Raw genomic sequence first — 13,386 nt, forward strand, 5'->3', positions numbered from 1 at the left:
CGGGGCGGGGCTGCAGGAGCAACGAGTAGCTATTGGCGGTGTGGCGGTGACGTCACGGGGGGCGGGGCCGGGCCGCAGGAGCTCCGGTCCCTCGGCGCAGCCGGACGCGATCGCCGCCGTGCCCGGGAGCTGCCGCCCCGCCCGCCGGGACCGCCGGTGAGCGCGGGAGCCGCCGGGAGCCGCCGGGAGCCGCCGTCCCCCGGCCGGTGTGGGGCGGGAGCGGGGCCGGCATCGCGGGGTAACGCGGGGGGCCTGTCCCGGCTCCCCGGCACTAGAGGGCCGAGCCGCGGTGCGGTGCGGAGCGGGGTCGGTCTGTGCGGATCTTCCGGGCTGGCACCGCACCCGGCCCGGCACGGGGACAGAGCCCGAACCGGCTTCCCGGAGAGCGAGAGCGGCGGGAGCGGCGGGGCCGGAGGAGGGGCGGCCCCCCGGGCCGGGCCGGGCCGGGCCGAGGCTGGCACGGCCTCGGGGCTCCCGTGCGGAACCGGGCCGGGCCGGGACGGCTCGTCCCGGCGCTGGCAGCCCCGTGGTGACGGCAGGACTCGAAACCGGGACTGGGAAGCGAAGGGGTGCCCGGGCTCAGCGGGGCTGAACGGAGCTGCGCGCTCAGGGCTGTCACACGCCTCCTGCCCGGCCCGGTGCCCGCGGCCTGGCCCCGGTGGCAGTCCCGGTGGTGCCGGTGTGACGAGCACAGCAGGCGGGTGTGCAGAACGAGCGCTCTGCGGGGGCTGACAGCGCTGCCCCCGCTCCTGCTGTGCGGGGCTCCTGTCCCCCGGGCCCGGGACACCGGCAGGGTGGGCTGCACCGGGCGCGCCCCTCTGCGCCCGCACGGAGCGGCTCTGCCCGGTGGGCACACCGGGGAGCACAGCCCGCTTCCCCCGTGACGGTGTCACTGTCACTCCCCCAGTCTTCTCCATCTGCTGGAGCACAGCAGGGCTGTGGGTGGGTGTCCCGATGGTGACAGTGCCACTGGCAGCTGCTGCAGTGGGAGTTTGGCTGGGATGGACCTTGGAGAGCTGTGATGAGGAACAGCAGGCTGTGGCATGTGGGCTGGTCAGAACTCTGTCAGGTTGCCCAGAGCTGTCTCCCTCCTCCTGTTGCAAATCTCTGCATCACTGTTTTCCACCTCCAAGGCTGGCTTTGAAATAGCTGCAGAAAAGCAGAGCCAAATTCTTCTAGCAGCCTTTCCAAACTGTCTCTCGTGCCGCCAGAGCGACTGGCTGCCGTGTGGAGCAGTTTTCCATCGGGCTGTTGATGGTTGTGTGGAAGAGGGGACAGTGAGGTGCAGGGTGCCTGGTGCAGGGACCCTGGGAAGTGTTCTGTCATGACCCTGTGATGGCACCGTGATGATGTGGCCTGTGCAATGCTGTCAGTGACTGAGCTTCATGCTCCTCCTGTCACTGCAGGGGACGTGAAGTCCCAGGCTCCTTCTGAGGCCCTTTCCAGTGACTCCCCCATACACGTTGCCTTAGGGCTCGTTGCTTGTTGTAGGGGCACAGTGCAGGGTGTTCCCAGGCGTGTCCCTGAGATGAGAAGGCAGGCAGAGAGCAGTTGCAGGGTTGCTTCCAGGGCAGCCCCGTTTTGAGTGGGGTGGTTGGAGTGTGCAGAGCTGTCCCAGAGGCTGCGGGTGACACTGTGCAGCTCGGCCTGACTCTTGTGCTCTGCCCTTGCAGGAAGATAAAGAAAGATGAACTTTAGCTCTTGAGCTACTTTTAGCAGCTCTGCTCTGAGCTCTGGACAGCATGTTTACCCTTGAGCTTGCATCATGCCGGGTTGGTCCTGGCCATGTCGGCTGCTCTCTGGCTCCATTCCAGAGATGGAGGAGAGGGAGACCACAGAGATGGGAAATCAGAAAGGTTCAATCCTTGGATCTTTAACCGAGGCAAGGGTGGCTTCCTGTTGGTGGGGCTGGCCAGGCAGAGGCTCCTGCGTGGGGTTCAGGGCAGGATCAGAGATTCCCTGACAGTGGTGGCTGCTGCTGTGAGGAATGTCCTGGGGACCTTTTCCTCCAGGAATGTTGGAGTGCCTTGGGTGTATGCCAGGATGAGCTGGAGTTTAGTGCTGCAGGCTGGCTTCTGTAGCTGTTTGTGGCAGTGGGAAGTGGCTGAGTCCTGTCCAAGTGCTGCTGCCTCGTGGCAGCCTGGGAGCTTTGCTCTTGGCCCTTTGGTGCTCTCAGATTGGGGCTCCAGCACCGCTCTGAAATGCCGAGATTGTGGCTTTCAGGTGGAACATTGCTTGGATCATGGGTCCGGATGTGGCATCTGGTTCAGTTTCTGCAGCCTGATGGGCAGGTTTGCCTGTGAGCCCCTTGGCATCGGGCGCTGCAGGGGCTGCCCAGGTAACTGCTTCCCATGCCATGCTGCTGCAGCACTGTCTCCTCAGAGCTGGAAGCACGGCTCTGGCAGGAGCTGGGCTGGGGCAGCAGCTGCTGCTGTTTCCGGAGGGGCTGGTGCAATAGGAAGTGGTGGCTGAGCTCACCATCCAGGCAGGGCAATCCCTGCGGGGCTGGTGGGCTTTTACCTGGCCTGGCTTGTGCTTTTGTTGGGTTTCCCCCCAGCAGCAGCACCACTCATGCAGCAGGAGTGGCCTCCAGGACTGAGTGGAAGGGCTGGAGCCCTGCAGCTGCTGGGGCAGAGGGAGCATTCCCTGAGCTGCAGCAGCTGAGAACTGGCTGCAAAGGGCTGAACCCCCTGTGGAATGGGGGCTCTGCTGTGCTGCCCCACAGCTCCCAGCCCAGCCCGTGGACTGCACATCGCAGAGGCTCTGTCACATTAGCCAGGTCTGACTCCAGGGCTGTAGGAATCTGTTGTGTGCAGGACCTTGCATGGCCACTGGCTCTCTCCTTCCATGTTCACTCGTTGCTTCATTGAAAGCAGGTTTGGTTCATGTGGACTTCTCTGAGGATTGCACCTGTGGGTTGTAGTTCAAGGTTAAGGTCCTGTGGAGGCTGCTCCTGCCTTTGGGGCTGTGAAGTACCAAAAACCTCTCTAACTCCCATGTCTGTGCCAATGTCTGTCCCCTCTTGGTGTCTCAGCCCACAGAGGATGTTTCCACTTTCTTTTTTCACATCCAGGCAAATGGGGAAACAGTCCCTTGGGGGAGGAGGCCACGTAGTGATGCTGCATCACTCAGCGCAGGGACCTTTGGGAAAAGCCAACCACTTTCTGCAGGGAAGTGACTGCTGCTGTCACGCGGAGCTGTGCCTTCATTTGCCAGCACAGCTGGAGTCTCCTCGTTAGTGTCAGCTTGATTTCCATTGATTCAAGTCGTGAACTTGAAAATTGCTCCTTCCTTGTTTCTGTAGCTTCCTGGCAGTCTCCGCCTTCCTCACTTACTGTAAACTCCACAGCCACTTCCCTGCCTCCCAGCAGGGCCGACCAGGGGTGCCTTCAAGACCAAATTAAATCCTCATTCCTACCTGTTGCCAGTGACCAGCCTGCCCGTGCCAGCTGTCCTGGAGCACTGTGCCCTGGGCTCGTTCCCTGGCTGTCTCTGGTTCTGGCCAGAGAACCCTTTTCAGGGATTGCAGTAGTCACAGCTGGGTCCTGGCAGGAGGGAGCCAGGAGCCAGCTCTGAGCCACCTGTGTTGCCATCCCTCAGGTCTCTGGAGCTGGCCAGGATGGCACAGTGGAACCAGCTACAGCAGCTCGACACGCGGTACCTGGAGCAGCTCCACCAGCTCTACAGCGACAGCTTCCCCATGGAGCTCCGGCAGTTCCTGGCCCCGTGGATTGAAAGCCAGGACTGGTAAGGCCTTTCAAAATGCCAGTGAGGGGACTTTGCTCATAACACCCATCTGCAGGGGCTCAAGTGGGCTGGAGGAGCTCTGTCACGTTCCCTGGGCCCCTGGTGATGGGACTGCCCTCTCTCTCTGGGGCTCATGTGGCATCAAGGGAAGCAGGACTGTGCCTGGAGTGGGACTCTGTGCACTGTGTTAGACCCTGGGCCAGGAGCAGAGGTGGCTCTGAGGCAGGGGGATGTCCCTATCCAGGGCTGGCTAACACTGACCTCTGTTGTAAAAGGGGCTGACACAGTGATTGCTGGATCCTGTCCTTGAGCATATGGGACGTGCTCACAGACATCAGGTGCTGGTGTGCACTGTCTGCCTGGTCTACTTGACCAGATGGCGATTAGTCACAAGCCGGATTCAATCTTAGAGATCTTTTCCTTCCTAAATGATTCAGTGATTCTGTAAGTTCCACAGGGGATGGTGGGTGTGAGCAGAGCCCCCCTGCTTTGCCCCTTGCCAGGCACTCAGGGCTCTCCCTCCCCTGCACAGGGCGTACGCTGCCAGCAAGGAGTCTCACGCCACGCTGGTGTTCCACAACCTGCTGGGGGAGATCGACCAGCAGTACAGCCGCTTTCTGCAGGAGTCCAACGTCCTCTACCAGCACAACCTGCGCCGCATCAAGCAGTTCCTGCAGGTGAGCTGGGAAGTGCCACCACGGTGGGGGAGCTGGTGAGGGTCCAAGCAATTCCTTGGCACAGCTCAGCATCCACAGCCCCCAAGGACATGGAGATCCTAGGGGTTGCCTTGTGCCTGCTGACCGTGGGGTGTTTGACTCGTTACAGAGCAGATACTTGGAGAAGCCAATGGAAATAGCTCGCATCGTGGCTCGCTGCCTCTGGGAAGAGTCCCGGCTCCTCCAGACCGCTGCCACCGCAGCCCAGGTCAGTGCCCACGGCTCCCAGGGCCTCCATCCTGATTCCTGACAGCCAGGATGCAGCCTGGGTGTTCTGGCTGGGTGTCTCCATCTCTCATCTCCTTGACCCTGTGCCACCCTGGACCTGATGATGAAGTGAAGAGCCAGCTGCCAGTGTGTGTTAGGGATGGGCTGAGGACCCTGCAGAGCCTCCTCAGGCTGGAAGGGAGCATCCCCAGGTTACAGCCCTGTCCTTATGCCCTTCTTGTTCCCTCTGCAGCAAGGGGGACAGGCAACACATCCAACAGCAGCTGTGGTGACAGAGAAGCAGCAGATGCTGGAGCAGCACCTGCAGGATGTCAGGAAGAGGGTGCAGGTATGTGTCTGCCTGGGCACCTTCGGCTCTTCCCACCAAGGTTTTTGAGTGCTGTGAATGAAATCACATTTCTTGCCTTGAAGGATCTGGAGCAGAAGATGAAAGTGGTGGAGAATCTCCAAGATGACTTTGATTTTAACTACAAGACTTTGAAAAGCCAAGGAGGTAATGACAGTTCATTAGCATCTGCAAACCACAGTGTGCCTGCAAGGAAACTTGCTGGAGAGGTGTTCCAGCCTCCACTCCCAGAGGGAATGTGCTCATTCTCAGGGCATTTGCATGGCAATTGGATAAACCCGGTCTTCTGTTTCTGCTATGGATGCTGCCCTTGAGGGAGCTGAACTGAGCTTTGCTGTAAGCACGGCAGTGTGATGGGGAGGGATTGGCCTCTGTGGGTGCAGGAGAGCCACAGAAGTGCTTGGAGGCTGTGCCAGATTCCTGTTTGGCTCTAGGGTGCCTGCACTTTGCTGTGAAAGTGTTGTGTTGCATTTGAGAAGGTGGGAAGAGTCCCTGTGTGTGGCTGAAGCTTCTCACCTCTGCACAGACATGCAGGACCTGAACGGGAACAACCAGTCGGTGACCCGGCAGAAGATGCAGCAGCTGGAGCAAATGCTGACAGCACTGGACCAGATGCGCAGGGTAAGTGGGGCAGCTAGCCCTCCACATTCCCCCAGGTGCAGATCCCCTTCTTCAGGGCCGGAGTCTGGTAGTTCCTGCATGGCCAGAACCAGGAGCAGTGCAGCAAGCACAGCCCTGAGTGACTTCTTCCTTGCCTGTGAATGTGAAACTTGTGGCTCTGTGGGGGAAGTCACGGTGCTGAAGGTTCTGCTTTCTCCCTTGGCAGGGCATAGTGAGCGAGCTGGCTGGGCTGCTGTCAGCCATGGAGTATGTGCAGAAGATGCTGGCAGATGAGGAACTGGCAGACTGGAAGAGGCGGCAGCAGATTGCCTGCATTGGTGGCCCACCCAATATCTGCCTGGACCGGCTTGAGAACTGGTGAGAGCTGCCTGGGGCTGTGTCAGTGCCCAGAGCAGTGTCACTCATACACCTGCTGTGGAAATGAGCTCTTGGTGTCTGGAAATGTCCTTGCAAAATGGTTTCTGATTGCTTACACATATGAATGTAGCCTGCAGCTTAGACTGAGCCATGATGGCAGGCACGGTGCTGGAAAGGTGTCCCACTGTGCCCAGTTCCATGCCTGGGGGATTCTGAGGCAGCTGGAAAGTTTTTGGCCCTGGAGTCACCTGGGCACATCAGGTTTTGTTTGTAATGTATGCCCTAGAAATGCTCTGGGCTTGGAGCCACAGAGACACTCAGTTCTTGACTGGTTTGGCATGGAGAGTGTGTTCTTGCATGGGGAGAGAGGGGCTCTGCAGGCTGGACAGTGCAGGCTGGCAGCCAGAGCTAATGCTGGCTCTCCCTGCTCCCCTAGGATAACCTCCCTCGCTGAATCGCAGCTACAGACCCGGCAGCAGATCAAGAAGTTGGAAGAACTGCAGCAAAAAGTATCCTATAAGGGTGACCCAATCGTGCAGCACCGGCCCATGCTGGAGGAGCGGATTGTGGAGCTGTTCAGGAACCTGATGAAAAGGTGCTGGAGGCAGGCAGGAGCTGCAGGCAGTCTTGGCTCTGGGTGGAGGGTGGGCAGTGAGGTCTGACTGTGGTCTCTGTGCTGTTCCTGCAGTGCTTTTGTTGTGGAGAGGCAGCCCTGCATGCCCATGCACCCCGACCGGCCCCTTGTCATCAAGACAGGTGTGCAGTTCACCACCAAAGTCAGGTGGGTCACCTCCCCCGCAGGTGAGGGAGCCTGGGATCACTCTCTGAAGATGCTGCTGTAGATGCAGCCCCCAGCTTATGTGGGGAGCACTGGTGCTGGGAAGGGCTGGATACCAGCAGGGATGATCCCAGTGGGCTGGAGTGCTGCCCACATGACTCAGTGCAGGGCTGGCTGGGGATCTGCCATGTTCCTGGAGGCAGCTGGGTTCTGGTAAATCCTGCTGTGAGGGTGGGAAGCATCAGCACATCCCTGGCCAGCTGCTGCTCAGCCTGGGCCATGTTCCCTGCCAGCCTCCGTGGAGGGAGGCTGCTCTGACGCCAGGCTCTGCCTGGAGCTTCCTTGTCCTTCCCATCTGTGCCTCCATGGCAGCCTCTGGCTAGGGTAGCGTGGAGGGTGTTGGTTCAGAGCCTGGCACGGGCTGTCAGCAGCCCAAACGAGCTCCTTGGGATGCTCAGGGAAGTACCAGCACCTCCCTGGTTCTGGGGACAGGTGCCAGGGCTGACATGTCCCAGGCCTGTGTGAAGGTGTGCCCAGGGCCACCAGAGGAGCTGGCTGTGCCAGGTGCCCTGTGGAGCAGGAGCAGTTTCTGTGCACAGCATGTTCATGCTCTGTGTCTGCTGATTCTTGCAGGTTGTTGGTCAAGTTTCCAGAGCTGAACTATCAGCTGAAAATCAAAGTCTGCATTGACAAGTGAGTCCTGTGCTTCCCTTCCAGTGGCACTGGGTGGGTTTACTGGAATGGGACTGATTCCTGCTGCTCCTGGATTGGGCTCCATCTCCACAATGAGGGCCAGTATGGCCCCCAGTTGAGGGGGAGGGTGCAGAGTGGTGCTGAGTCCTGAGGACTCACCCCCACGTGTGGAAAAGGCCTGTGGGGCTCATGGGACTGGTGCTGTGATGCAGCTAGCACTGCACATCAGCTTGTCTGCATCAGGGTAAGAAGGCCACTCCCGTGACCTGGTGTCTCTTTCCCATTTTCTAGGGACTCTGGGGATGTTGCAGCACTTCGGGGGTAAGTGCACTGTGCACTGTTTGCTTTGCTCCTTACTTCTTGTTTCTGCTTTTTTTTCCTGGCCAACATCCTACCACGCATTCACTCCAAGACTGCCCTGTCAGCCACACTCTTTCCTCTTCCCAGGTCCCGGAAGTTTAACATCCTGGGGACCAACACCAAGGTCATGAACATGGAGGAGTCGAACAACGGCAGCCTCTCAGCAGAGTTCAAACACCTGGTGGGTACCACGAGCTCCTGGGCTGCTCCTGTGCAGCCACGTGTCATTGTGGTGCTGCTGCAGCCTGTCCCTCTCTCTGCAGACCCTGCGGGAGCAGCGGTGTGGGAATGGAGGCCGAGCCAACTGTGATGTGAGTGTCAGGGGCCTGGGAGGGTGACTGGCCATCGACAGGGGCAGCTGAGCTGGGAGGGGATCCACCAGCACTGATTGGCACATTGGCAGCTTGCCAGGCCAGCCCAGCAGCCGTGCTGGGTTTGGTGGTCGTGTGTTGGGCTGAGGGTGGGTGTCTTGTGGTGCTCATGGTGTCCCCTTCTGCCCAGGCCTCGCTGATAGTCACTGAGGAGCTGCACCTCATCACGTTTGAGACAGAGGTGTATCACCAGGGGCTGAAGATCGACCTGGAGGTGAGGCATGGGTCACTGCCTTCCACTGCCATGGGCCTGGGTAGAGCCCTGGGAGTTGTCCCAACTGATGGTGACATTCTCTCTTTGCAGACCCACTCGCTGCCTGTGGTGGTCATCTCCAACATCTGTCAGATGCCCAATGCCTGGGCGTCCATCCTGTGGTACAACATGCTGACCAACAACCCCAAGGTAGGGCTGGTGTGGGAAGGCAGCAGGGCAGGTGTCAGGATGGCGGTGTCACGGTGAGAGAGGGAAACTGAGGCCAAGGAGCGAGGCCGAGGCAGTACCTGGCCCTGCTCCTGTCCCATGTCCTACTCAGGGCTGTGTGTTCCTTTGTGCAGAACGTGAACTTCTTCACCAAGCCACCCATTGGGACCTGGGACCAGGTGGCAGAGGTGCTGAGCTGGCAGTTCTCCTCCACCACAAAGCGCGGGCTCAGCATTGAGCAGCTGACCACGCTGGCAGAAAAACTGCTGGGTAAGTGTGGGTGACGTGGCAGGGTGTCCTGCCCATCCATGTTGTCCCCGGCGTGATTCCCCACCTGTACATGTCATCCAAGAGTGAGGTCCTGTGTTTGGCCTGGGAGCTTTTGGCTTGAGTAATTTTCAGGTTCTTGGTTTTCTCCCAGATGGCACAAACCCTGGAAATTGTGTCTTTGGAAGGACAGCTCTATTGAAATGGTTATGTTCTTTTTCTCTCCCAGGACCAGGTGTGAATTACTCTGGCTGTCAGATCACCTGGGCCAAGTTTTGCAAGGTAGAATTTCCTTTCTTCCCTGAGCACATTCCACTGGCTGTTCCCTTCTTCCAAGCCGTGCTAGCAGCCTCTCTGCCTTTTCCTCAGGAGAACATGGCTGGCAAAGGCTTCTCTTTCTGGGTGTGGCTGGACAACATCATTGACTTGGTGAAGAAGTACATCCTGGCGCTCTGGAACGAAGGGTGAGTGCCAGCCCAGAGCCTGAGGTTAGGCTGGGCCTTGGAAGGGGTCCCACGGGTTCCACCCTGATGCCGTGGGGTGCCTTGTCCATGTGCAGGTGTGCTGTCCTGGGGTACTTTTTGCTGGTTCATAGTGAAAACTCACCTGGGAATCCATAAAATGTCAATGGCCAGGCTGAGTTCTGTTGTTGGGCAGAGCTGGCAGGACTTACATCCTGGAGGAGCTGCTCCTGTGCTCTGGCCCATATTTGTTGTTCTTGCTTCCTCCTGCCCAGGTACATCATGGGCTTCATCAGCAAGGAGCGGGAGCGAGCCATCCTGAGCACCAAGCCCCCGGGGACCTTTCTTCTGCGCTTCAGTGAGAGCAGCAAGGAAGGAGGCATCACCTTCACGTGGGTGGAGAAGGACATCAGTGGTACGAGCTCTACCCTTGCTACTCTGGGTGTCTGGCTTGGTATTCCAGGTTCCAGAGGGGTCTTGGATGCCTTGATAAGCGCTTGTCCTTTGTCCTTGTCCCAACAAGCTGTCTGCATGGGTTAACTTCTGAGCCTGGCCACCCTTAGCTGGTCTTTGCCTTCTGGGTGTCTGTGCCCATGTGCTGCCCATGGGGCAGTTTTCTATGGCACTGAACACAGTCGGGTCCCAGTTCTGCCCCGTGCTCTGCTGTGTGCCTGGTAGGGCTAAACACAGCCCCAGGCCCACCTTGTCCCTACTGCTCTGGGGGTGACTGAAGGCAGCCCTGCCTTTGTTCTGTGCCAAAAAATCTCCTTCCTTGCACAGGGAAGACGCAGATCCAGTCGGTGGAGCCTTACACCAAGCAGCAGCTGAACAACATGTCATTTGCGGAGATCATCATGGGCTACAAAATCATGGATGCCACCAACATCCTGGTGTCCCCACTGGTGTACCTGTACCCAGACATCCCCAAGGAGGAGGCGTTTGGAAAGTACTGCCGCTCCGAGAGCCAGGAACACTCGGAAGCGACGGACTCAGGTAGTCGTTGACTTTCTGTGGCTCCTTTGTCACAGGGAGGCTCTGGGGATAGCACTGGCTGTCACCAGCCAGAGCCCTGTGCCATCCCTGGAGGGCACAGCCACGGAGTGGGACCAGCCATGGGGTCCCATTGGGTATGGGCAGAGGGTGGGCACTGCCTGTGTTCTGGGAGGCAGAGAGAAGGATTCGTCCTTGGGTGGCTGATGATGGAGCTTCTCCCTCCTTGCAGGTGCTGCTCCGTACCTGAAGACCAAGTTCATCTGTGTCACCCCGTGAGTGTTTCTGGGGATTGTCTGTCAGTGCTTGGGGGATGTTTGTGTGCTCAGCCTTGCTTGAGGGAAAGGTTTCCTTCCTTTCTTTCCACGTCTATTTGAGCTTTGCTTGGTTACTGTGGGGTTCCCAGCCTGGGGTGACTGTGGGGGCTGAGCTAGGCTCCGGCTGCTGCCCAAACCACAGCCCTGTTCTTCCCCTCCGGGGCCCCTTTCCTCTGGAGAACTCTGGGGGCCGCTGGGCCGTGCCCGGGGGGCCCCTCAGCGGGTAGAGGGGGTGTTAGATAGCTCTGGCCAGGCCCTGACTCCGGAGCTTTCTGTGCTTCTTCTCCCTCGGACAGCACCTCCTTCAGCAACACCATCGACCTGCCCATGTCCCCGCGCACCCTGGACTCGCTCATGCAGTTCGGCAACAGCAGCGAGGGCGCAGAGAGCAACGCGGGCGGGCAGTTCGGTGAGTCGGGGGGGCTCCAGGGGGCCCTGGCTGCCGCCCCGCACGGGCCCCGTAACCCTGGCTGTGTCTGCCCGCAGAGTCGCTGACCTTCGACATGGAGCTGACCCCAGAGTGTGCGTCCTCGCCCATGTGAGGGGCTGCGCCGGCGCGCGGGGCCCTCCCCGGGCTCGGCCTTCCCACCTCCAGAGCGCTCCCCCGGATTTGTCCCACTCGGCTGCAGCTGCTCCGGGCCTGCCCTCGGCAACAGCCGGGCCCAGGGGCCCTGAGCGGGTTCAGGTCCTCACCTGACCCTGCAGCGCAGCCCCTCTCTGGGGTGGTGCCGCTCATCTCTGGGGGAGGCGGATGAATCTTTTTCTATTTCCTTCCATAACAGTTTTCTATTATTTTTTCTCATTCAAGTGCCTATTTGCCTCCGATTGCAGCCACGGCTCCCACAAACGCTTCCACAGCCCAAGTCCTGCTGCTGGAAGCTGCTGCCCTGACTGCCCGCACCCAAACCCACAAGACCCTACAAGTCTGAAATTGCAGAGGGGATTGGCCATATGGCAGGGTCTGCCCTGCTGCTCCCAGCACCTCTTAGAGCTTGCAGGGTGCTGGGCTGAGATCCCTCTCTGCACCCACCTGGTTTTAGAGACCTCTGGCCAGGATGACCAGTACAGGGCTTGGAGCTGCAGGTGGATGTATCCAGGTTTTCCCACCCTTGACTCAGAAGGCACTGCCCCTGCTGGACTCAGCCTGGGTTTGCTGAGAGCCCAGAGGTTCAGGAGCTGCTTGTGCTTGTCCCCAGCTTCCTGCTTTAGGCACAGTGGTCTGGCCAATGCCGGCAGCCCAGGCTCATTTTGGGATGGCTGGTGTCCCTGGGGTAGGGCAGTGCTGCTACCCAGTAATGGCACCTGTGTGTGGACAGCATTTGCAGCTGTGGCCCATTCTGGGAGCTGGATGAGGCCACGGGGGCTGTCCTGCTTCCCTGTGGCCAGGCTGGTACTGGGAGCTCGGTCTTGCTTCCAGCACTGTGCTGAGTTAGACCAGCTGGACCCTGGGGAACTGGGGGAACCAGCATGGCTGGCAGTGGGGCACCTGGCCTGTCCCCTTCTCTCTGGGTTATAAGGGGCCAGGCATGGGGTCCTGCAGCTTTTCGGGGGCTTCATGTGGCATTTGTGTTGGAGGTTGGCCCTCACAGTTAAGGTGGGAAGGGGCAAGAGTCGAAGGGGGCAGGTGGATGTGAGGAGAGAGGAACATGCTGTGGGGCAGGCAGGACAGTGACAGGGGTGTTGTGAAGGGCAGGTCTCCTGACTTTTGGGGGGTTGGTGGTTGTGGTCCTGCATTTAACAAAACTGGGGGAGCCCTCCTGCCCTTTCCATGCAGTGGGCAAACAGACACAGATGAGCAGTGGAGGGGTGGGGGAGGCAGTGGGAGAGCTGCTCCCTCCGAGCTGCATCACAGCTGTGGGCAGGGAACCAGAGGGCAGGGGGGAGGATCCCTATGGCTTTGGGGTCTGGGCAAGCCCCTCCAAGCTGTGTAGGAGCAGGATGGGGGGGCCCGTGGCTGGCCCTGGGGATGCTCAGGGGCGATGAGGGCCCTTTGCCCCTCTGCTCGCTCACATAGCTGCCTCCAGCCGCAGTCCCTGGCAGCATTCAATACTGTAAAAATTTTATTTTTTGTATATTTTATTGCTGTATCTACAGGCTTTAACTTTCTCCAGAATAAAGGCCCTGAAGCGACGTGCTCTGGGGTGTGAGCTTGGCTCTGCCTGCGGCTCCTGCCTGACCCTGCTCCGGGAACTGGGGCCTCTGTCGGCGCAGCCCGGCCCCGGTGCGCGGCTGCGGTTTGCTCCTGTGCACCGGCTGCGGCTCCTGCCCGGCACGCGTGGGCAGCTGCCCCGGAGCGGGGCCTGCGGGGCCCTTCCCGGCCATGCCGGGGGCAGTGGCCGTGCCCCAGCCCCTGCGTGCTCTCTCTGCCCCAGAGACGCGCCTGGGTCTCCTCCACTCGTGGAAAGGAAATGCCGGTGCCAGCGTGGGAGGCGCGGCGGCTCTGGGGCCCTGCTCGGGCTGCTCTCGGCTGTCTGGGGCTGTCTGGGGCTGCAGTGGGGCCCCTGGGGTCCATGGACTGGGCTGGGGCTGGGGCTGGGGGCAGCAGGTCCCAGGCTCTGCAGGGCACGGCTGGATGGGTGTATGAGGCTGTGAGTGCTGACTGGTGACAGTGACACACTTTGCACCCTGGTGGATCCCACCCCATCACTTGCATCCCTAACCCTCTGCAATACCACGGAGAACAGGATCATTCCAGGGTTTGTGCTCTGATGAG

General features: G+C 59.8%; 1 protein-coding gene across 2 annotated transcripts; it reads left to right on the forward strand.

The window, feature by feature from the left end:
• The first annotated feature begins 22 nt into the window (after positions 1–22).
• STAT3 (signal transducer and activator of transcription 3) lies at positions 23–12,803 on the forward strand. Of its 2 annotated transcripts, none has more exons than XM_030255995.4 (24): positions 23–156; positions 3,601–3,747; positions 4,280–4,424; positions 4,573–4,671; positions 4,924–5,019; positions 5,103–5,184; positions 5,564–5,658; positions 5,864–6,015; positions 6,452–6,610; positions 6,704–6,796; positions 7,427–7,486; positions 7,778–7,807; positions 7,934–8,027; positions 8,110–8,157; positions 8,348–8,431; positions 8,522–8,620; positions 8,773–8,908; positions 9,135–9,187; positions 9,275–9,369; positions 9,642–9,781; positions 10,147–10,362; positions 10,589–10,631; positions 10,970–11,082; positions 11,160–12,803. In XM_030255995.4, exons 2-24 carry the CDS (start codon positions 3,620–3,622, stop codon positions 11,213–11,215), a joined length of 2,316 nt encoding a protein of 771 aa, XP_030111855.1. In that variant the 5' UTR covers positions 23–156; positions 3,601–3,619; the 3' UTR covers positions 11,216–12,803. The 2 variants fall into 2 exon arrangements, with proteins under 2 accessions (XP_030111855.1, XP_030111856.1); XM_030255996.4 differs by having other exon boundaries at positions 10,147–10,359.
• The last annotated feature ends 583 nt before the right edge of the window (positions 12,804–13,386 follow it).

Source organism: Taeniopygia guttata, chromosome 27 (assembly GCF_048771995.1).
Source record: "Taeniopygia guttata chromosome 27, bTaeGut7.mat, whole genome shotgun sequence".
Taxonomy (NCBI): Eukaryota; Metazoa; Chordata; class Aves; order Passeriformes; family Estrildidae; genus Taeniopygia; species Taeniopygia guttata.